The sequence below is a fragment of the Coenobita brevimanus genome, chromosome 103 (genome assembly GCF_032717465.1).
Source record: "Coenobita brevimanus isolate Jiangsu-jjx chromosome 103, ASM3271746v2, whole genome shotgun sequence".
In the NCBI taxonomy this organism is placed as follows: Eukaryota; Metazoa; Arthropoda; class Malacostraca; order Decapoda; family Coenobitidae; genus Coenobita; species Coenobita brevimanus.
The window spans coordinates 33,393,825-33,418,609 of NC_137056.1; the positions used below are offsets into that span (position 1 = coordinate 33,393,825).

Below are 24,785 nucleotides of genomic sequence, written 5' to 3' on the forward strand. Positions count from 1 at the left end.
GTTTACACTCTGGAAAGTCACCTTTACAGGTCTTGTCTTGCTTTTCTCGTATTTCCCTAACCTTTTGTGTTCCTCTATGTCTTTACTACAGATTTCCTCTGATACTTCTTTCAGTAAGCTCATTACATTTGCCATCTCCTTTTTGTCTCTTGTGATCTTGTTTTTAACTTCTTCCTCTTCTATACCAGTGATTACTATTGATTTGTTTATTTCTACTGAATCTCTGACTAACTTTGGATTGTTTTGGATTATTCTTTTCACTTCCTTTTTAATGCTTTTTTCCTCCACCCTTGTTTCTAAGTCTTTCTTTACTTTCACCATTTCAGCATACGTGGTTTCTACATCATTTTTGTAGCTTTGCACAGCTTCATTCACCTGTGTTATCTTCTCCTCAATATCACTGCTCTGGTCCATAAGACTGCTTGCTTGCCTAATTGTCTCTGTGTCATTTTTTAACTCTTCCATAACACTCTCGTGATTGACTACTGTACTTGCCATTTCACTCACTTTCTTCCTAAGCGTACTCAACTCCACTGTTAGTTCACTGATGGTTGTGTCTTTCTTATTGGCCTCCCTTCCTAGTTTTTCTATCTCTTCCTTTTGCAAGTGCATTTGCTTCTTTATTTCATCAATTTCATTTTTGAAAGCCATTTCTAGTTTGTGTACACGTTCAACCAGTCTATTGTGAGTCTCCACTTCAACCAGTTCTTGGTAGAAATCATCATTTTGCTTTTTCTTTTATCCCTTTTCTTTTCCAAATTTGTTTTACTGAAGTATGTATCCATTTTGTAATACTAAATGAACAGAGTATGTACTTACAGAGTATGTACACTTTCCCCGTGTTGCTGTAGTCTAAACAAACCCAGCTGACTCAGAGCATTTTTTTTTTTTCCTCGTGGTTCTTTGTTCTGTTTGAACCAGTCTTGTTTAAACTTTTTTTTTTTTTTTTCCTTTTAATAATGAAAAATCATTTAGTCTAACCTGGTACAGAGCTTGACTCATTCAAAGATACTAATTTAGATAATGACACTGGCCGTGTTGTTTCGGTATGGAGCACCGATGTAGCACGTCTACCTCTGATGACTCCCTGTGTGTGTATTTACCTATTTGTATTTACCTATTTGTAGTATACAGGAATTGAGCAATGCTCGTGTTGTCCTGTCTCCATATCCACATTTATCAAGTCTACCTTTACACACATGAATGTTTTTCTCATGCACCACCTCTTTGTCTAAGTCGTTCCAAATATTTAAGAATATACCTAATTGTGATATACACGGAATGTACTATGCTCGTGGGTTTCCGTCGCTGTTTCTCAATAAGTCGAATTTAACTTTAAACTCGTTTAAGTTTTTAGACTGGACGATCTCTTTGTCCAGGCTATTCCATAAGTCTATACTTCTGTAAGGAAAGCTATATTTCTTGATATCCTTCAAGCAGCTTGACTTTTTCAATTTCATTCCATGTCCTCTTGTTGCTCTCTTATCCCATACAAACAGATCTTCTTTGTCAATTTTATCTACTCCCACCATGGTCCTGAACACCGCAATCATGTCTCCCCTCTTTCTCCTTTCCTCTAACGAAGGCAAATCCAGTTTTTCCAGCCTCTCTCTGTATGACAGGTCTGTCAGACTGGGGACCATCTTGGTTGCTGTTCTTTGTATTCTCTCAATCTTGTTTATATCTTTCTTTTTGTGTGGGCACCACACTACCGCTGCATATTCTAACCTGGGGCAGATCATGGCCACTATCAATTTTTTCATCATTTCCTCATCCATATAATGAAATGCTACTCTTATGTTAGTCAAGAGCTTATAAGTCTCTCCAACTTTCTTGTTAATGTGCTTTTCTGGTGACAAACTATCTTGGACCAGCACTCCCAAATCTTTCTCTTCTCTCCTTTTTGTGATTAATTCATTACCCAAAAAATAATTCAGTGATGGTCTCCTGGTACTTTTACCCATTTCCAATATTTTACATTTCTTTACATTAAATTTCATTTCCCACGTCCGGCTCCAATTGTGTATCCTATCCAAATCCTCCTGCAGTATTTTACAATCCTCCTCAACCTCTATCTTCCTCAAGATCTTTACATCATCAGCAAACAGACTCGCATAACTGTTCACTCCATCTACCATATCATTTACGTAAATCAGGAACATTACTGGCGCCAACACTGAGCCTTGAGGGACTCCACTTGTTACTTCCCTCCATCCAGACATCTTTTCCTTTATTACTGTCCTCATTTGTCTTTCTCTCAAAAAGTCTCTCATCCATTCCAGAAGTTTCCCCTTTAGTCCTCCTATATATTCTAGTTTCCACATTAGTCTCTTATGAGGTACCTTGTCAAAGGCCTTCTCTAAGTCTAAGTACACACAATCCACCCAACCATCTCTCTCCTGTACCACATCAATCGCTCTTGAGTAAAAGCTCAACAAGTTTGAAACACATGACCTTCCACTTCTGAATCCAAACTGACATTCAGCCAAAATATTCATCTCTTCCAGATATTTTATCCATCTGTCTTTCAGGATTCTCTCACACAATTTTGCGACCATGCTGGTTAGAGACACTGGTCTATAATTCAGGGGTTCTTCCCTGTTTCCTCCCTTGTAAATTGGTACCACATTTGCCCTCTTCCATTCTTTTGGCACTTTCCCCTCTTCCAGTGAGCATACAATTAAGCTGTGAATTTTATCCGCCAGTTGTTCTCTGCATTCCTTCAGTACCCAATTAGAAATTCCATCAGGTTCTGGGGCTTTCCTTACATCTTGAGTTTCCAGTAATTTATACACTTCCTGCACCTCCACTTTTATATCTTTCATCACTGGAACATTTCTAATCACTCCCTCCCCTTCCACAAGCTCCTTTTCTTTAGTGAAAACTGACTGGAAACGTTTGTTCATTATTTCTGCTTGCATTGCCGCATCCTTAAAGACCTCTCCATCTACTTTCAGCTTGGTGATTCCTTCCTTTTGTTTCAGTTTGCCATTAACAAATCTATAAAACAGTTTGGGTTCATCCTTGCATTTGTCAATTATACCTTTTTCAAAATTCCTTTCTTCTTCCCTACGTATTCTTGTGTATTAGTTTCTTGTTCTTTTATATTCTTCCTTTGTTCTGTCGTTACCTCTCTTTCTCCAATTGTTCCACGCCTTATCTCTCTCTTTTTTGGCTATCATACACCTTCTATTAAACCACTCCTTTTTCCTGTTTTCTTTCCCTCTTACTCTTGGTACAAATTTTTCCACTCCCAAATTATAGAGGTCTAGAAAGATATCCCACTTCCTCTGTATCTCTCTTGTTTCTCTGAATTTTCTCCAATCCGCATTTTCAAAAAAGTTTCTCAAGTCTGTAAAATTTGCTTTGCCAAAGTTGTATCTTCCCTGTCTATGAAGCTCGTCTCTTGGCTTGACGTTTCCTATTAACATCTGGAACTCAATGACCACGTGATCACTTTTTCCCAAAGGACAGAGATATTCCAATGATTCTATTACATCGGGTTCTTTGGTGAACAGTAAATCTAACCTTGCTGGTGTGTCCTCACCTCGAAACCGTGTCTCTTCTTTGACCCACTGCGTCATCACATTATTCATTATTATATTTAATAACATAGTACCCCACGAATCCTCGCCGCCTCCCGAGTACCATTCCTCCCAGTTCACCTCTTTACAATTAAAGTCACCCACCAAAATTATATTATTGCTTTTCTCAATTATTTTTTGCAAGTAGCTAGCCATATCTGACAACATCTCATGGTATTCGTCATCCTTCCATGCTCTCGTCTTTGGGGGAACATACACTACCGCCATATCTCTCTTAACATTCTCTCCAGTTTCTAATTTCATATATATCACTTCAGCCCTGCCTTCTCCCATTTCCACAGTATCTACATTTATGTTGTTCTTCACTGCTATCATCACTCCTCCTCCCTTTTTTCTTTTCTGTCTTTTCTCCACAGTTTGTATTTACCATCTCCCAAATGAACATCAATATCTTCTCTTAATTTGGTCTCTACAAAGCACATGACATCAGGTTCATGTTCTCTCAAGAAATCATTAATTTCGATCCTTGTCGATATGAAACCATCAACATTAGTATATATCACCTTCAAATTATTTTTGACATTATTAATACCCTCTTCTCTCCTACTCTCTGTCCGTACCACTTCCTCAACTTCTGATCTTTCACAACCATCCCCCCTAGTTTCCTTCACTTCTTTTTCCTTAAATACCATTTCCTTACTTTCATATCCAATACTCTCCAAAAAAAAGTATTACGTTCTTCCTCTGTCCTTTTATCATTTTTTTCCTTTACTTCTTCCTTTAATGATTTTAAAACTTCTCTTTCTTCTTCATTCAGATCTTTTCTTATTATAATATTTTCCATCCCCGCCTCTTTGCTTAATTTCCAGGTCACTTTAAGTATCTCATTTATTACACTTTCTGATGTAAACTTGACTCTCATTGGTCTTGTTTCCCCTTTCTTATAAGGCCCTATCCTCCTTACTTCCTCAATTTCTTTTACCCACTTGTCTCCTTCGGCGTCAATCTTGCCTAATATTCCTCTCACCATGTTCGTGTCTCTCTCGAGTCTTGCGAACCTAACCTTTTCTTCCTCTTCCCTGTTTCCAAATACTACCACACATCTGTTCCTTTCTACAGTTTCTCTCACTATTTTCTCTTTTTTCTTCAGTATTTTCACTACATTTTCTTCCATTTCTTTCTTGTTCATTTCCCTTTCTTCCTGGATGATCTCTCTTAAGCTGACCACTTCTTTCTGTTCTTCTTCTACGTGTGCCCACTTTGCCTTGTGTTCTAGTACATTACTCACCTTCTCCGTTTTATTAGTACTCTCTTCAAGTTTCCTCCTCAGTTCAACATTTTCCCTCTTCAAATTCTTAATCTCTTCATTGGCTGTTTCGTTGGACTGGATTAGACTCTGTATGGTGGTTTCCGTATTTCCTGACACATCCTTTATCACTAGATTCTCTACTTTTTTTTTGAGTTCACTAATCCTCATAATTAATGTTTTCACCAGGTCCATGACATTAGTATTATAGCATCAAATCCTTGAAATTCCATTCCCTCATTGTTTACATTTTCGGCCATCTTTAACGTACCGGTAAAGTACCTAAACAGCTGTTACCGAATAAGCCACAAACATTCATGTATACTATTGCCAACAAATCTTTACATTTTTGGTAGTCTACCAACTTTCATTATTTTAAATTTAAAGAAAGACCCTAGGAGACAGGACAGACAAAATTCCTGAAACTACTCAAGGTTAGGAGCGATGCCTGGGACGACCTCTCTCTCCGGCTGTTCGTGTGTGTGTTTTGTGTGTGTGTGTGTGTGTTTGCAAAGCAGTGCACCCAACACAGGAGGCCTGAGGTGGCCGTTGGTAACATTTTTGTTTTACTGTCAACGTCATAATGCATTAATTTCTTGCTGCAACATGTTGATGGTTATATTCTTTTAACATATCCTAATGTTCTTTGTTTGTATTAGTAGTGGGACCAAGAGTGTTAAGCATGAAATCAGCTTGAGATGTAACTGCTAGTTAAGAATGATGGGTGGGTTGGGGGGTTGGGTAGGGGTATGGGGGATGGTCGGGAGCTGGAGTTGTGGTGGGTGGAGCTTGTTTCGTCCCCCCCTCCCCTCTTCCTTGGGTATTTTGAGGTAGGAAGGGGGCACCCCTGGGCAGATATCAGTGAGCGTGAGTGTACCTGTACTGTATCTAATACTGAAAAATTTACTTTACATAAAGTCTCAAGTTTGGTACTATTTCACTTGTTTGCCCTCCCAGAAAATTTCTAAGAGTAGCATTCAATTATCCAGAAAATTCCATATCCGGAATGGAAGAATCCCCATGCATTCCGGTTAATCGAGCTTTTACTGTAGTACATCATGCACATTTGATGGCAAATTATTCTAACTGGTACCTCACTCAGCCTCCGACCCCATTGTGCTCAAGGAATTGCCAGTTTCCTGCCAACTGGGGAACTTCTAACCACAAAAACTCCATTACTATGGGAAGTTGAGCAAAAACATTTCATGGGTAGGTGTGTTGTGCCATTTTGACTGAAGGCATTTTGCGAGATTCACTAAATCTACTATATTGCCACATCAGCAGAAGCTGGGGGACCAATGTTTCCTGCAGCTCATTACTTAAAGTACAGTATATTCAGAGATTATAAATATAAAGTCCCCAAAATTTATGAAAGTGGCAAGCTTTACCATTGCACAATCCCATCACTGACCTTTGCATGAATATACATGGAGACAACATTGTCGAGGTGGACTAGGCGAGAACAACGGGATTCGCAATACCGCAGCAGAGAGTCCAGTTGGAAGAAATTAGCTGCTGCCATCAGCTCCAGTACATCCCCAGCCTCAACTTCTAGGTTTTCACATCCACCTTTATACAGGCTCTGCATCACCAACTAAAGGGTTTGGAATGGAATGAAGCAATGAGGAGTGGCACAGCAAAGGAAGATTTTTGTATATGGGAGGACTTAACTTCACTTAGATGTGACAAGAATGACCTAAAATTAAGAAGACAGGGATTAAAAATAAGATACGAGGGAAGTACAGGGTACAAGATTCTGATACTGCAGGAATAAGCAATAACAGACAGATACATAATCTACTCTGGTACAGCTCTCCATTACAAGTTATGGGCAAATAATCTGATGGATGGCAGAAAAGTATATGGATACTTCAAAGTTTACTTCATATGAGAGTTTAAAGACAGTATGCATAAGGAAGGAAAGTCAAAGACTACACCGATCGAAATGTTAAACACTGAATACAAACCTAAATCTAGTTAATCTGCAAACACACTTTTAAAGCATGCATAAAATTTTCTCCCCCACAAAATAATATCATGTGAGAAGGCTGCTTACCATGTTGCTCCCTTACACTCACCTCAAATATATCATATCTAATGTCATGAATCTGCACAATGGGTGGATTGCCCTCACAGAACTTGGAGCTGAGCATCTGCTTGAAACGAGCAGAGGCATTTACCAAGATGATCTTGTGAGCATAGAAAACTCGCCCTTCAACTCTGAATTGCACATCAGAGAGCTCTGGGTTGTTGACAAACTTTGGATCTATACGTGCTCCTCCAGAGATGCTGGTGTCTCGGATTTCTTTGATGGCTTCCTTACCATAGCAAGATGAGAAGATGTCTGCCAGCAAGAGGGATGTGCCCTCATTCTGAATGAAAAGGGCACTAGACTTAGTATATATATATATATATATATATATATATATACATATATATATATATATATATATACTGTATATATATATATATATATATATATACTGATATATATATATATATATATATATATGTATATATAAACAAAGGGATACAGTATATCATAAAGCAGCACTGTAATGGAGTAGGTGTATTTTTCTTCTGATGAGAAGGACAAAGATGTCTGTTGGCAAGAATTATGATAATTGAACAATTCTGACTTTTACAGAAAACTGAGGTAACTTGTGTGACATTTCTATTGTACTGACCAACTACTGAAACTACATCTCAACAATGTAAAAGGGACCTGATGGAGCAAAGAGAGTCAGTGGCAGGGGATCATTGATTTTCTTTCCATCACAGCATACTGTTTGGCTCTGTGACTCTACACCTTCTCCTGTGTGCATTTGTTTCATTTTGGAAGGCTCCAACACGCTTACATGCGTCAGCCTTGGTCACCTAATGGTGGCTCTCCATGCTGCTTGATCTCTAGCAGCTTCCCTATTCAGTCCCTTATCCCTGAGGTCACACTCAATGACCTCATCCCAGGTCTTTTTTAGGTCTACCTCTCGCAACTCTCCCCCTAATGTTAACACTTCTCACTTTCTGCACCCAATTATCATCCCCTATCCTCTCCACATGCCCTAACCATTTCACTCTACCTCACCTCATCACAATACCAATGCACTCCAGTCCCATCCTACCTCTCAACTCTTCCACTGTAAACCTAGCACATCCACCTAATCACTGTCATTTCTGTATGTTTGAGAGAGAGAGAGAGAGAGAGAGAGAGAGAGAGAGAGAGAGAGAGAGAGATTGCAAAGCATAAGAGCTTAGAGCGTGATATCAGGACACGTGTCTCCATGCCCTTCTCTATGGAGCACATAAAGGATTTTTACTGTGGAACTAGAGATAGGTGGTGGTTACCATCATCCACTCATCTGATGTAGTGTTGCCTATTTCTTCCTCAGGTGACTCTACACTATGTGACAAGCTTAATGGTTTCCCGTAACCCAAGAAACCATTTACAAAACTGAATGGTAACCATATAACCAAACAGCCGGGTGGTATGAAGCCTGCTACTGTGCCCCTGTAAAGAGCTGCAAATATGGTTTATACTTCCACACACCTCACCACAGCAAAGTGCTGTCTACCCCAGAACACTGGTTCACTGCATGGGGCAGCCAGCCCTGTAGAGGTGGTTGCTTACACGTGACTGATGGATCTGCCCGACCAGACAGATGGGCTGATTTACTACTATTACTGATACTATTAATGTGAAATTTTTTTTAACACTAGGAACTGTTTTTGATACCCGTCAGAGACCTGTCAAAACAAGAAAATACTCTTGCACTGGATCCTTACTCTAGTATTTGCTATATGAGTACTGCCAGATACTCACAAAGGACGTCAGAGTGTTAGATAAAGACGGGAACAAGGCCTACAACAACAAAGATCAATCATCCTCCCTTCTAGCTCCTCCTACTTTATCAGTGTTACTCAATGAAACAACAGTAGTTCGCTTTTTAGGTTAGCAAAAGAAAGCCTTCACCACGAATAATACAATTTCCTCGAAGGGGGGTATGGAACATGAAATAATGTCACTGTCAGAAACCTTTTCTTAGAAGGATATCATTTAGTGTTTGTGAACAAACATACAACTGAAATCTACAGTCTTTTTATATGTCATATGACATTTAAGGCTACTGAAAGTCTGCAGTGCATCATAATGTTCATAAAGCCTTCCCTCCAGAGAGCATCCCCCAACAAGGAACACTGCCTTGCTGCTGCTTCACTGGGATGCCCCTGGCTACACACTATTTGTAGGGGCTTGGCTCCCCTTCCAAGTGTAAGTTGAGGTTTGCAGTCAGTTGGCCATCATACCTACTCACTACAGCTATAGCTTGGTATTGCTTTCATTTTCACTGCTTTACATGAGGAAGCTGGCCTGGGCATAATTGGTACAGTTATGTTTGAACTTAGCCCAACAGTGCTGATTGTGCTATCCCTCCTTAGTTTCTATATTCTGTTGATGGGGATCCACTGATAAGCTTTCCTTGCCTGCTGTTACCCAGGGCTGCCCAGTCACTGAGTCTGATCCCATCTTTGATGGGATGATTGGCTCTACTGGTGCCACTACTTTGAAAGCACCACAAGCTATTGTCAAACATAGTAAAGAGGTGTGCAGAGGCAGTATTAAATGATGATGCTTCCCTACATAGTCCCTCTCTAGCCACATTGCTATTGTAGCTGGAGGGAGCCCATCATGACCATTTATTTTTCTGGGTCTGTGACACCAGTTTGTAAGTAGTTAAGCTGTAAGTTGTCGGCTAAACAAATTTTAACATGTTCTTGTGGCTCTTTCTTCTTGTCCCTCCAAATGGGAGGCAAAGACCTGTCACTAGAGGAGCTGGTTTCAGTTTTCATCAGTGAAGACTCCACTCAAGAGGCCCAGGGAACTCTGGGGACCTGGAAGTTGCAGTTTTCTTAAACATGTTCAGACATAATACAGCACCTCTGGAAAGATCAGCATCAGATACATTAGTGTTGATAGGTGAGGGAAGAGGCAGTAAAAGATGTCCCCATAAATCACCTGTCAATGGCTTATGTAGAGGATGCTTCTCAGCCCATCTGTAATACAGCAGCAGAGGCACCGCCACCAGGTAACGGGTCTATTATCCAAACTGGGACTACACCTTGAGACAGCTGACAGGGCACTTCTGTCCATCCAGGACACTCAGTGGCCCTTGGAATTTGTCCCATTGGTAAGTTTGAATAGAGGAAATGACTTGGGGCTCACAACAATATTATCCCATGATCCTGCCACGTTCTAATAGCCAAATCTGCCTCTTCCAAAGTCTTTGACACCAGTGAATGTAAATGAGGGAAAGGCTTTCCTTGGCTCTACCTTAACCACAGCACTGGATAAATATGATACAAATGGCTGAACATAAAGGACCTCAGCACCTACACCCACCGCAAATTGACGTAGGACCTACACACAGAATTGGTATGGGGGAGTTGTCCATCTTTGCTTTGTGTTTCCACCTCTACCAAGTGAATTTTTTAGGCAAGAAGTAACTGGCAACTCCTCTGGTGTTGGTGGGAGATGGTGAAACACTCAGCACGTCAGTGCTTGCCCAAAAGTGAGAATGGGAGTACAGTAATCCCTCCACTATCCGATGTAACAGAGCCAAAGCCATGTCCGGAAAGTGGTCCCGTCTGGAAAGTGGTCCCATCCGGATAGTGGGCCCCAGCCTCCTGGACTTGTACTTATGGACCCTAACTCAGAAAAACACCTATACAACTCCTTCTGGACATGCATAGCACCTATTTAAGACCCAAATCACACCAATAAGGGACATAAAAGACTGAAATAAATGCAAAAGAACCACAAAATGAGGTTTTAGAGGTGAGTTTATACAATATTTAACATTCTGGATACTTATAACAAGTCCCTGGCCCCTGGACTGGTAGTTATGGACCCTAACCTAGCCTAACTCAGAAAAACACCTCCCTACTGCACATGCATAGCACCTAAGATCCTGTTCACACCAATATGGGACATAAAAGAGTGAAATGAGGTTTTAGAGGTAAGTAAGGAAAATACAGCACAATATGAAACATTCTGGGTACTTACAACAAGTCCCTGGCCATCTCGATGAATAACCCGCCTCCTCTAAGTCTCTGACAGTAAAAAGGAGTTCCCAAAGCACCTGCAGTACACTGTACATGAAGTCTTGCACTGAACTTAGTCATTTGCACTCAGAATTCCATTCTCTTAACACTGCGCACTCTAGTCTTACTTGTGCTCCATTGTACCTTAATGAAATAAGTGTTGCACTCTGCACTTAAAGTCTTTGCACTCATAAATCCATTTTCTAAACATAACACACTCTAGTAGTATTTGAGCTACATTGAAAGTCTATAAACTCAGTGTTGCACTCTGTACTTTAGTTTTTGCACTCAGAATTCTAATTTCTTAACACTATGCACTGTTTTTATTCACTGCACAACACTGTAAATTCCCGTGTGGTCTAGTGGAGAAGTTCTTGCCGTTTAATCACAGTCAGAGTCTGAGAGTAGTTGATGCAGGTGGCCTAGTGGTGCATCGCTGGGTCGTGGTGATGAAGGACCCACTGCAGATGACTATGAAGAGAGGCGCAAACTCACGTCGAGTGGTGACTCCACCGTGCCTGAAGTGCTGGGCTGTGGCTCGGAGGATGAGGTCCTGTCTTGGGGAGGCAATGGAGTGGAGCCAGGGCTGGGCACAGGGGGGGTCACGGGTTTGAAAAAGCTGTTAATGGTTGACTGATGCAAAGAACGACAATTTTGACGATTAATGATGTGCTGCCTGAAAGTGCGCACTTCCTCCACAAGTCCCAAGGGCCCCATCTCCCTGTCACAGTCTGGGTGTTCCTGGTAGTCGAGAACGAACTCTACATGTTCCCGGAGTGCGCTCAGCATGGAGATGGCTGAAGTAGCGTCACGCTGAGAGGAGTCCGCATCATCGTCGCCATCCTCATTGGAATCTTCAAGCAGGGTACTGACACCTGCAACTGAAGATGCGATCTCGATTTCAGACATGGTCTGATACCCAGGATTGCCCTCGTCGTCATCCAACCACTCATGCATTTCGTCCACGTCAACATCGTCCCCATGCACATGAAGACGTGCATGGAAGTCATCCACGTCAAAACCAAGGTAATCGTGCTCCACATCCGTTCCGAGAAGCAGACGAGACCAACCATTTTCTAGAGTCTTGACAGGGACTTCCTTCCATGCACTGGCCCAGTTGTAAATGGCAGACTTGATGTTGTAGCAGCAAAGGTTTTCCAAAGTCCGCTGGCCTCACGTGTCCTGTCCCTCCCTGCGCTCGTCCTTGGCCTCGAGAACAACCATCACCTTATCCAGGAACTTCCTTCGGTACAGCCTCTTCGTTGCCACGATCACTCCTTGGTCCATTTGTTGGATGAGAGCAGTCGTATTAGGTGGCAGAAACATGCACCTAATGTGCCCATTCTCAGCCACCAAGTCCTTGTAGCACAGGTGAGCAGGTGCAATGTCGAGGAGAAGGAGGGCCTTTACCTGGTCGTGTGAGATTCCCAGTTTCTCTGTCTGGTAATGGATGACCTCCTTGACGAAATGGCGGTGGAACCAGTCTTTGAAGATCTGGGCAGTGAACCATGCCTTCAAAGAATGGTACCAAACGACAGGAAGGACATCCATCACCACACGAAGACACCGAGGCTGCTTTGCACGGCCAACAATAACGGGCTTAAGCCGGTGCGTGCTGTTAGCATTGGCACAACACAAAGCAGATATCTGTTGCTTGGAGAGCTTGCAGCCAGGTACACGCTTCTCCGTCTCCTCGGTAAGAGTGTTCGTAGAGAAAGAGCAATAGAATAAACCAGTTTCATCAGCGTTGTAGACTTGACCGAGAGTGAGGCCCTCCCTGTTGATCAAGTGCTTCACCTTGTGCCGAAACTCCTCTACTCCATCCTCGCTGGCATCCAAAGCTTCGCCATGAGACTTAAGTTTGGTAAGGCCATGTCGTAACTTGAACGCGAAGAGCCAACCCTCAGATGCCTTGAAATCTAGGGCGTCATGAAGCCTTGTGAACTTCTCAACAGCAGCCTTCAGCTCTGTGCCACGCACCAGCACACCAGCAGCACGTTGCTGTCGCTACCAAATCAACGTGGAGCGGTCGACTTCAGCATACTTGGGAGTAAACATCATCTTCCTCTCCACGTTGCGTTTGCTTTTCGACAAGAAGTCAGCCGTGTACTGCATAAGTTTGTCGCGGGATCTCTTGATATCAAACAAAGTAGATCGGGCCAGGTTGAATTCACAAAGGATGCGTGAGGTAGACCATCCAGCATCCACCTTGTCCAATATCTCCCTCTTCTCCTGAGTCAAAACCACTTTCTTCCTCTTCTCAGGCAGCAGGGCCATCATCACACACACTAATAAGAGGCATGAGAGCAGCAACAGAGCCTGCAGCAGGTAAAGCACCACCACAAAAGCGAGCACCTGGGTGGCCATGATCATGAGCATGCACTCACAACAACAGACGGGGCGGTAAGTGGGGAGGATGCAGGGGCGCTCAAGCGGATGGCGGCAGAACTACGCACCAAAACACAGCTGGCCCGCGCCACGCGCGCTGAGTTCAAATTACGGGCAGAAAAAGGTCGGATTTTTTTTTTTATTTTCTGCGATTTTTGGCCCATTTTGGGAATATTGGATCCCGGGACCAAAATATCCAGTAAGTGGGGATGTCCGGAAAGTGGGCATCCAGATAGTACGGGGATTACTGTATATGTTCCCGTTGCTCCGAGCTTGCACCTCCCTCTTTTTTCGTATGCATTACTGTTTGCCCTGTTATCTTCCTAGAATCAAGTTGTCATGCCTGGAAAGTACTGTTCAAGGGATGAGAGGGTCCATATCATTGCATGGAGGCAGGATAATGTCCCTATCAACATGATTTGTGAACGTACTGGATGCGCAAAGTCGACCGTCATGAAGGTTCTTGCTGCAGCACGCGGCCTGCCACATGATGTCATACCAGAGCACAAGCATGGCAGTGGAAAGAAGAGGACGACTTCCAGAGGTACAGATATGCATCTGAAGAAGGAAGTAATCACGAATCCTCGATTGACAGCAGCAGAATTGAAGAGAATGCATCCCCAGCTGTTACAAGACGTGTCAATTCGAACTATCCAACACTGCTGGCAGATGGAGCTGGGTTTGCCAAGCTGCACCACAGCCAAGAAACCACTTCTCACTGACTGCATGAAGAAGCAGCGCATTCTGTTTGCCAAGAAGTATGCACACTGGACATCGGATGAGTGGAGAAAAGTTATGTTTTCCAATGAAAGCACATTTCAAGTGTTCCAGGTGCATTCTGCCAAGGTTCGTCTTCCTGTCCCCCGTAGTTGATATGACCCTGCTTACATGGTGCCGACTGTTAAGCACCCATAATCAGTAATGGTATGGGGGTGTTTCTCAGGTGAAATGGGAAGGGGAGGCCTCTACTTTCTTACTAACAACTTGATGATGAATGGTGGCCGGTACTTTCAAGTTCTGAAAGATCATTTGTTAAACTTTTTTGCTATTCATGGGTGCGACTTTTTTCATGCACGAGTCAGCTCCATGTCACAAGTCAAGAAAGGTGACAAAATGGCTTCACGATAATCGGACTGAGGTCCTCCACTGGCCTGGCAACAGTCCGGATCTAACTGATAGAAAACTGCTGGGCAAAGATGAAGAAAATCATGGCAGAGATGAAGACACCCAATCTGGACAACCTCAAGACTGAACTGACAAATGTTTGGTGCAAAGAAATATACTTAAATTACTTTAGAGATCTAAGTGATTCCAAGTCAAAATGGATCCAACTGGTCCTGAAAAACAAGGGACACATGATTTCATATTAATGAATGGCATTTCATGAACAAACATTGTGATATACTATGATTTCAGTGTTTTTAATACCTTGTGGAGGGAGGTCCTAAGTCAATTTGCGGTAGCTGTATATGGGAAAGAACTATGATGACTAAGCTTCCCATCTAACAGAACTTGTTGACAAGACAACACAACCCCCTGAATCCTCTCAGAAAAGGAAGAATATAATTTGAGTCCTGACTAGTGTCAGATATATTGGACTTCACTAAGCATCAAGCAACTTCAATGTTCGCAACAGAGTGGGTTTATCAAAGGCAATATTGTATAAACTTAAACAATGTGTAGATGTGAACTTTTAAATTAGAGATATTGCTTCAGCAGATGATGAGCATGGGTGGAACTGTTTTACCTTCTTTCTATTTGCTACTGGATAGAAAGCAAGATGCTTCTCATATTCTCTTTGCTTAAGGAGAAGGTGTTTTGGTGCTTACATATCCATGATTTCCATAAGTTCTGAAAATGCATCGTAAGAGTCTATCTATCTATCTATTCCCAGACGCCATAATCCCATAAGGGGTGGCCATTTGTTTTACAGGGAGGGGCATTAACCCTCCACCAACCCACTCGCTGACACATAGGGAGCACGTATGGTTTGATTATATGGTTACCATCCAGCATTGTACATGGTTTCTTGGCTTACAGCAAATCATTTGGCATGTCATTCAATGTCAAGCCACCTGTAAAGTAGAGAAAATCAATATGAAATGACAGGAAAGATGGGAGAAATAGGATGAGAGGAGGGCAGGCACAGAAAAAGAATGATAAAGGCTAAGTAAAAAGTAGGCAGCACTACATCAAGTGAATGGATGATGGTCGCCACCTCCTACCACTAATCGTAAGAGTGGAACACTTAAAAAATGTTGTCTACTCATTCATCTTCCTCCTTTCTGATCATCATCATCTGGACCTCCTTTCCCACCCTTCTTTTATTTATTTTATTTACGTATTTACTGTACTTATTTTTTATATTTGCTCCAGCAGAAGAACAGGAGCCTGGAGCTAGGTGTCTCAGTCATGGCATTTAAGGAAAGGGTGACCAGTCTCACTCATCCTTGAATGGCATAATGTGAGCAATAAACTTCAACCATCCTTTTAATAAACATCCTGACAGGCGGAATATGATTGAAACACTTTAACCCACTAAACCACCAAGCTTCAGCTGATTACCATCCAATACAGTAAATTGTCTCCTGGTTTACTGGAAACAGTTTGGCTTGTCACTCAGTGCAGAGGCACCCAAAGGTAGCACTACAATGAATGTGTGGACAGTGGGCACCCCCCACCTAGCACAATAAGAAATGTAGAATACAATATTTATAACAGAAATTTACCAATTTTACCAGTTCAGGTCCAGATGGGTATCATATCTACATTTTTTAAAGTGTCTGTCTGCCTGTCTGTACATGTTGATTATGAAATTAAAAGGGAACTATCTGCAGGACTCCAAAGGAGTCTAAAACAGGAAATTTTTACTGGGAATTTACAGTATTAGTGTGGTTTAAAGCTGCAACAGTGGTGCCACTGATGGCCAAAAATCAGAACAAATCAAGTTGAACAGAATAGAGCCAGTAATTGATAAAATTTTAAGAGAAGAACAAGCAGGATTTAGAAAGGGTCGAGGTTGTAATGATCAGATTTTTATTGTACGGCACCTAAAGCAACAAGCTAATGAGATGAAAATGCCACTTAGTATGTGTTTTGTGGATTTTGAAAAGGCGTTTGATAGTGTTTCACGTGGAGCTATGTTGAAAATTATGAGATTCTATGGTGTACCAGAAAAGTTTGTAAATATTATTAGAAGCCTGCATGAAGGTATTGTACTTTTTGTAAGGTAATGGTGGGTGGTTCTTTAAGTAATCCATTTCAAGTTAGGTCAGGAGTGATTTAAGGAGGAGTTCTTTTGCCATTGTTGTTTGTTTTGGTTATGGATTATGTTATGAAAAAGGTTGTAAGGAGAACAGGTGCAGGAATTAACTGGAAAGAAAATAAGAAGCTGATGGATTTGGACCACGCTGATGATATTGTACTGATTTGCGGAAGTATTTACGAGATGCAGAGGGTGCTTGATTGTCTGGTGGAGGAAGGAGAAAAAGTGGGATTGGTAATAAATTGTGGAAAGACTGAAATTATTAATATGAACGTGGAGAACCAAATCGATTGTGTAATTGGGAATAATGTGGTGAAGAATGTAGAAAACTTTAAATATCTGGGAACAATTGCATCATCTAATGGATCATTAAACAATGAAATTGAAGAGAGGATTAGACAGGGTTGGTGAGCTGTTGGAATGTTGAAATCTGTTTGGAATAATAATATGCTTTCGGTACATACTAAAGTGAAAATTTACAAGTCCATGGTTAGATCAATTTTAATTTACGGGCATGAGTCATAGTACAGTACAATTGCAACAGATTAGAAAGTATTAGGATTTGGGAATAAAATACTGAGAAGGATTCTTGGGGTAAGGTGGCAAGACAGAATTAGGGATATAACAAGAGTGGAACCAGTTAATGAATATGTGAGACTGTCTCGCTGGAAGTGGCTGGGGCACATATACAGAAAAAAAGGTAGTTTAATACAGGATGAGCCAGAGTGGACGGCTAGAGGAAGAAGAGGTAGAGGTAGGCCGAGGGAAACCTGGTTGAGGACAATGAAAAAAGAAGCAGGAGAGGAGTGCTGCTGGGACCTGAAGGAGATGGCAGGAGACAAATATTGGTGGAGAGAGTTCACTGAGGCCCTATGCATCCCATGGGGTGCCGCAGGAAATGATTGATTGATTGATTGAATCAAGTTAACTTACTGGAGCTTGAGAGCCAATTAATGAAGAGTTTCTAACTTGCTTCTAGCACCATATAAAAATTACAGTGGGTCAGGTGGGTGAGTGGGTGTGATGGAGCAGGTGGAGTGGGTGGGAGGGTGCAATGGGGTAGGTTGGAGCAGCATGGATGAGTGTGTGGCTCGGCAGGAAGGGTGGGTGGGTAGATAGTGGGAAAACAGATCCAAGGGGAATAAGTGGGTGGGCAGAGTGGGTTGGGTAGGTAGGCACAGTGGATGGAAAGGTGGGTGAGTGGGTGGGTAGTGGGAAAATAGTTCCATGGGGAATAACTGGGTAGGTAGGCAGGCATTGCAGGTGGGTGAAAAAGTAGTGGGAAAATAGGTTCATGGCAGGAATGGGTCCATGGGTGAATAAAGCCATGCTAAAATTGACCCATGGAGGAACATAGGTACAATGGGTTAAATGGGACCCTGATGGTTGTCTCCCACCGGGGGATGGCTCTCAAGAGTCCCAGGCATTGCTGGTATGCATGGTACACATGGTATTTCTTTTTTTCTTTTTTTTTTTCTTTTTACCTAGGCAATGCTGGATTCCCTAATAGTTATACATCTTTTAAAGAATGTATCACTAAGTACTGTATCGTATGAATTACAGTAAATGTAAGTTTTCTTTATAACAAAACTCCATTTACCAAATTTTTGGCTTTAATGAACTCTAAGCCTACTGAACAATCTTCTCACGTACCAAATAAGGCTTAGTATACAGTATACTGCAGATGCAGCTGACTTCCCATGCTACGGCATCAGTCTAGCTCTTCCTGACATTGCGTAAGCACTTCCATCATGCGTCTGCCACAATCTTGCTTTTATTGTCTTTCTGTATAATGACTCCTCCATATGCTCAGGCTCCATGTGCATGGATTTCAAACACATTGTAGCCATAAAGAGTACCATGTATGTCATATACACAGAAAAGGCATTCCAAGTGCACGAACTCATACAGGGTTAGTTTAAAATGTTCCTTAGCCCAGTTTGGCCTAGACTACAGGACATTTCAAATTACCTGCCTAGCAAAATGATGGCCATCATATTACTCCCACACAGTGACATAACCATAGAGGTGGTCAGGGTGGCACTGGCCATCCCACTGGCAACACTAAATTTTAGGGGGAATACTCCACGGCTCTCCCTAAAGAGATCTGCTTCAGCAACCCCATAAACAGACAGGGCCATCCCTTGGGCACCCCCTTTTTAAAATCCTAGCTACACCTCTGCCACCACAATCCTGTGTGTCAGCCTCCTTGGTCATTGACTTAGCATGACTTGACAGACAAAGGATGACCTACTGCACTGGGTTGCTTTATTTTGGGACTGTGTGACTTTTTGCTGTGGTGTAACGTACATGTACTTTGGCTCCATGATGGCTTCTCCAGTTGCCAGGGGTTATTCCTAAGTATAATTACTGTGAAGACCTGTCTTCAGTAATTAAGAAGGAAATGCTGCAGCCTGGACAGGCATGTAGGAGTTTGTGATGTCACCAGAGAATTCAATGCTGATAAACTGTGTGAATGATGTAAAAAAAAAAAACTGTGAAAGCACTGAGTGTGTCTTGCATTTAGCAACAGGGGATCTCAGGAAGATGAGGAAAGTGGTGATCCAGTGTTAATTAATATTCAAAAGATTCTGGTGTGGTTTGTGCATGGACAGAATGAATTAAATCTTCCAGTCGATGCCAGCCTTTTAAAATGTAAAAAATGGAAATGTGTTCAATAGTGGGTCATTTTATACAACACGAAAATCTTTCTCCATTTAGAGTACTGAATGGGTTTTCCAAAAGTCTGTGTGCAGAATTAAGCTGCACCATGCAAAAGTCATTGGCAAGGTTGGTAGTGCAGATGTGGTAGAGGCAGATTCCTTTCCTCTCAAGTTGCATCTGGTTGTAAGGGAGGGGGCTAGAAGGTGTGCCAGATATTTAATATGGATGAAACTGGTGCCTTTCTTTACATTCCTAACTCAGGAGGAATGGAGTGGTCCAAGGTTCATGGTAAGTAAAGCATGCCTTACCCTCTCTTGGCTATGAATGCTATGAGTGACTGCAAAGCCTGTGACAATTCAGCATTTTAACCCAGCATAGAGCTATCATGGAAGTTTACATCCACTGAAAAAATAATGCTAGGAGCAACAGCACAAAGGTGAAGGACTGGTTTGACAAAATCCACGTGCCAGCAACCAAACAATACCACAAAAAATAATATCCAATATATACTGCCGACCAGCACCCAGCAGTGGAGGTATTCTTGTTGCTGCCCAACATTATGTCCAAGATTCATCAGCCCTTGGATCAAGAGGTAACTGTTTCAAGAGCTGGTAACTGAGGCTCACCTGCAAGCAAATTCAGGAAGTAACAGCAAAAGGGAAGGAGCTGGAAGGCGTAGAGGAGGAAGACTGAGGAGGCACAGAGGTGAATTTTTCAGCTGTGGAGGTGGAGTGGCAACAAAACCATCTTCCCAAACAATCAGTAAAATTTGGAAGAAATCTAACTCAAGGAATGGACCACACAAAACTGCAAATGCCTGGGAAACTGTAACACTGTAAGTTATCAAACATGGATGGAGGAAGATTCTCCCCCACAATTACCACCCAGTGTTCCTGCATCCCATCATGGATGCATTGTTTGCTGCAGCTGAAGTTGTCTGTCGCATTCTAGGCAAAGGGTTTTCAGAGATAACCACAGAAAAGATGATATATTTGCTTCAGGACACAAGTGAGACAATGACTGAAAACCTCAATGCCTAAAGAGAGGAGAAGGCATCAGTACAGGAGACCCAAAAAGCTTAGCAACAGGCACAGTCACAGCCACAGCCTACCTTCCAACTACAGCAGGTGTCATACCAGTCGCTATGCAACATCCTTCACTTTGCTGACAAAATTAAGAATGAATTACTTATCATGCAAACTGCCTTGATGTTAAGACCTATACATGCAGCTGAACCAGACCGTAAATCCAGACTGCAGTGGTATTTTGCCTAAAATCAACAAATGCTCTCAGTACCTCTAAATCAGTCAGCTTCTCCCTCCTGACCTATCTCAATACCTGCCCTATGAGCCATGACAGTCATCACCACATCAGCTGCAGATCCCTCAGATTTTGAGGGGTTCGACACTATGCTTTACCACCATCTGAGAGAATTGGTTGTCAGATCCCATGCGTCTTATTCACCAAGTCATTTATTGTTGCCTGTCATGATGATTTTTTCCCCATTTTTTTATTCACATAATCCTCTTTAACCCCTCTCTTACTGAATTGGTGAAAAGCTTTGTACCCCCCAGACCAGCCCAGGGACCATTCTTTTTTTAATTTCAAAAAATTATATATTTTTTTTCTTATGGATTTTAAGATAAGTATCTGGTGTGCCTGCCTATGTGTTTTTTTAACTCTCCCCACCCACAGGGAAGAGTTCTGCCCTTATCTCTAGAGCAGTAAGGCAATAGTGGGAGTGTATACAGTAGGCCAGCAGTGCGAGAGGATGGTGGGCTGGGAGCAAGCACAAGGAAGACGTCCTGCCATAACGACATCTCATACAGCACTAACGGTCTGAGTGCTTGGGATGGTTAAGATAGGTTGTATAAGTATGTCACTGACCATCTTTTCCATCCCAAATTATTACATTATTTTTTTTGCGTGGCGCGCTACATTCATGCCGCTGGCACATGTTGTGTCACGCATCTATTGATGCCTGTGGCAAGAAAGGGGTTAATGTTACAGTTTTATGTCTGTTTTACCTCAACACAGTAGGTTATGCCTTTAGGAAGCATATCTGAAGTCTACCTGGGATCACAGGGCCTTTAGTAAGCAAATTGGAGTCAGGTCAGTAGGTTGGTTATTTATTTATTTATTTATTTATTTTTATGAATTAAAGGAATCTACAGTACATGTGTAGACTGTGAGTGAATGAAGCCCTAGGTTAACACTTCGCCTGTGCATAAGGATAGGTTACTGTACTGTAATTTATTATTGATTTTAAATTTTTACTGATTTGTAGTACAGGTACAGGGGGCAAACCCCAGTTTAACGATGCAATTGGTTAAGTAAAAACCCATCGCTAGGCAGGGTATCATGTCTCGGGGTAAATTTAACATGTAAAGTATAGGGATGCATTTTTGAGCCTTGGGTTTCCCTCCCCCCCAGCCAAGTCCTAAACCTATCTAAATGAGTCCAATAAACAGTTTAAAGCCAATCTAAATGGCCTAACAGCTGTAAAAGAAGCTAACCAAAGCCTAAAACCAGTGCCTGTCTCGCTTGTACCCAGTCAAGGTCACTGGAGAATGCTATCTCCCACTCGTATTCAAACTCGGTAGAGAAGAAGCAGCAGCACTGTATACAATCCCACCATCAGATGGTCCCGGGACAATTAAATAAACATCTGTTATGCATAATAATAACGTATGAATGACGCAGAATCATCCAAGGTGCAAATTGTTGTGACAGAGAATCGTTGATGTTTTGACGGGCAATTTTCTTGACGGGGAATGTGATCAATGATGTGATCAAGATAGTCTTTTTAACAACCCCTCTTTATGTCATTTTAGTTACAGTTTGGTTGCTGAGCTCCTTTTTTTTCTTCTCTCTTATTTTCCAACATTTATTTAGAAAGTCCTTTGTATTTTCAAAGTGTTTTCCCTTGAAAAACCCAAATGTAAACACATGATTCATTAATGTCACAGTTTTCATCAGTGCATGAAATATTTACTCTTTAAGGCTTTCATAATCATTAATATTTTTTTAAAATTATTATTATGTATTCCATGATAGGTTAAATGTTCATTGGTCAAGCGCAAAATATTTTTTGTTGAGTTGCCTCGTGGTCCACACTGTTTTGTACCTCGTATGTTGGGCGAGAATCCGTACCCCAAATGACAGTGTTCACTCCATCTATGACTAAAACATATTAATCTAAGTCTAAAAACAGTTTATAAATCAACCTAAACACAAAATTTATGTCTAAAATATCATCAAGATCAGCATAAAAAAAAAAAAAAAAAAAAAAAAAAAAAAACTGGGGGAAGGCCTATGATAGGCAGGGTATGGTGGTATTTCTACCCCTATCACTATTCTGAGGTACCGCATCTAAGGGTATCGTAAATCGGGGTTTGCCTGTATATACCAGGTCTCTTCAGAAAGTATCCAACTTTAGGCTCTAAAAAAATTAATGGCTAAGTTGTTGAGCTAGGACGCTAATCCCCCCTCAATGTAGGCCCCTTCTGACTTGATGTATGTGGCTGTTCTTTCCACTGTCTGGAACATTTTCAAAGTCGGTTTTTGCTATCTCCTGCAGGTGCTGTGTCGCATTTGTCATGATCTCTTCTCTTGGATGAACATTGCTCAAGACATGTTGGAATGTGCAAATCGCGGTCCAGACTTTCTGAAGACAGCATCACTGGAGATGAGACTTGGGTGTATGGGTATGACCCAGAAATCAAAGCACAGTCGTCCCAGTGAAAGAATGCAGAGTCACCTCGGCCAAAAACAGCACGATGGACATACAGCAAGGTGAAATGCACTTGCATGTTGATTTTTTTTTTACTACTGTGGTGCTGTGCATCATAAATGCACACAAGAGGGTCAGCCTGTCAAAAAACATTACTATCTCGACATTATCTGCCATCTTCATGACGCTGTTTGGCGGAAGAGACCGAACCTCGGAAAGCGGCAAGTTGGAAGCTGCACCATGACAACGTCCCTGTCCATTTTTCTCAATTGATTCAAGAATTTTTGGTCAAGTACAACATCTTGCAGGTCCGCCAGGCTCACTACTCGCCAGACATAGTTCCGTGCGACTTCTGGTAATTCCCCAAGCTCAAAACTCTGTTGAGGGGTTCCCGATTTGAGATGAGACAAATCAAGACAAATGCGATGATGCACCTGCAGGAAACTCTGAAAACTGACTATGAAAAATGTTTCATGCAGTGGAATGAATGCTGGACTACATGCGCAAGTCAGAAGGGGCCTACTTTGAGGGGGATTAGTACCTTAGCTCAACAGGTTAGCTATTTCTTTTTTTAAAGCCTAAGGTCAGATACTTTCTGAACAGACCTCATATGTACATGCTTAATACAATACTGAGTTGGAAAGAACTGTTATCTATTTTACATTCTACGGAAGGTATGTAACATAGGCTACCTGGGTTCGTAAACTAACCTGACTAACAAATATCAGATCAGGTTTATGAATTTATGGATTCAGTGATAAACTTTTCCTACCAATTAGTTTATGTAGAGGGTTTACTGTACCTATCATATATTGCAACCTGTTACATGGTTGCAAGTACTACAGTACCAGTATTAGCATAAACTGGTAACAGCCAAACCCATACTACCTTCTCTCAGTTATAAGGGCTCACAACTAGGCTACAGTTACTGGAATTTAAGAGCAGGAGACCGACCTATGCTTTTGGTATAGCTTGACTGAAATATCTCTAGTCTACAAGCATTCCATTATATCATGAACATTATATCATGTACAAAACCTGTACTACTTTGCCAAAACAAAAAACTCATAACCCCCAAGAAATGAGAGGCAATAATAATAATAATTCTGCCGTCATTTTCTGATGTACAACTGACCTTGCTGTATCTGAAGATGGTGAAAAGGAGCGGGAGACACTCATCCACAAACTGGGCTGAATAGTCATCTGGCCATACCTGTCAACAAGGTCACCAACTGTCAAACATTCTGTGATATGTACAGTAAACTGCTGATTTCATGAATGACCGGCACTGTTGATGTATTTCATCTTCTACTTTAAGTTAGATATTATTCTCAACAGTTTCAACTCTACATACATAAAACTTAGTTTAAATGAGTATTCTGTGATGTAGGAAGCTGAAAGTTAATGTAAACAAAAGTAAAGTTATGGTGTTTGAGAGGAATGAAGTCATAGAATGTACAGTGAGGTTGGATGGTGAGGATATGGAGAATGTGAGTGCATTCAAGTACTTGGGTAGTGTGATGAGTAGGGATGGAACTTTGGGGGATGAAGTGCATGAAGGGGTACAGCAGGGAAGGAAGGTTGTTGGTTCACTGGAAGCAGTGATGACAAATAGGGAGGTAAGTATGGAAGTTAAGAAGTCACTACATGACAGTATTGTGATCACTACCCTGACGTATGGAAGCAAGGCGTGGACCTTGCAAGAGGGGAACAAGTCAAGAGTGAGAGCAGTGGAAATGAGTTACCTGAGGGGAGCATGTGGAGTGACATGGAGGGACAGGTTGACGA

The 24,785-nt window shown here is 41.8% G+C and overlaps 1 protein-coding gene across 1 annotated transcript in view; it reads right to left on the reverse strand.

Moving 5' to 3' along the window:
- Window positions 1-24,785, reverse strand: part of LOC145415669 (ankyrin repeat and BTB/POZ domain-containing protein 2) — a 208,935-nt gene that overhangs the window by 8,944 nt on the left and 175,206 nt on the right. Inside the window, exons 17-19 of the mRNA XM_080284884.1 lie at window positions 24,133-24,210; window positions 6,930-7,223; window positions 6,263-6,445 (exon numbers count right to left, since the gene is read on the reverse strand). Coding sequence (XP_080141010.1) covers window positions 6,263-6,445; window positions 6,930-7,223; window positions 24,133-24,210 — 555 coding nt within the window. The remainder of the gene's footprint in view (window positions 1-6,262; window positions 6,446-6,929; window positions 7,224-24,132; window positions 24,211-24,785) is intronic.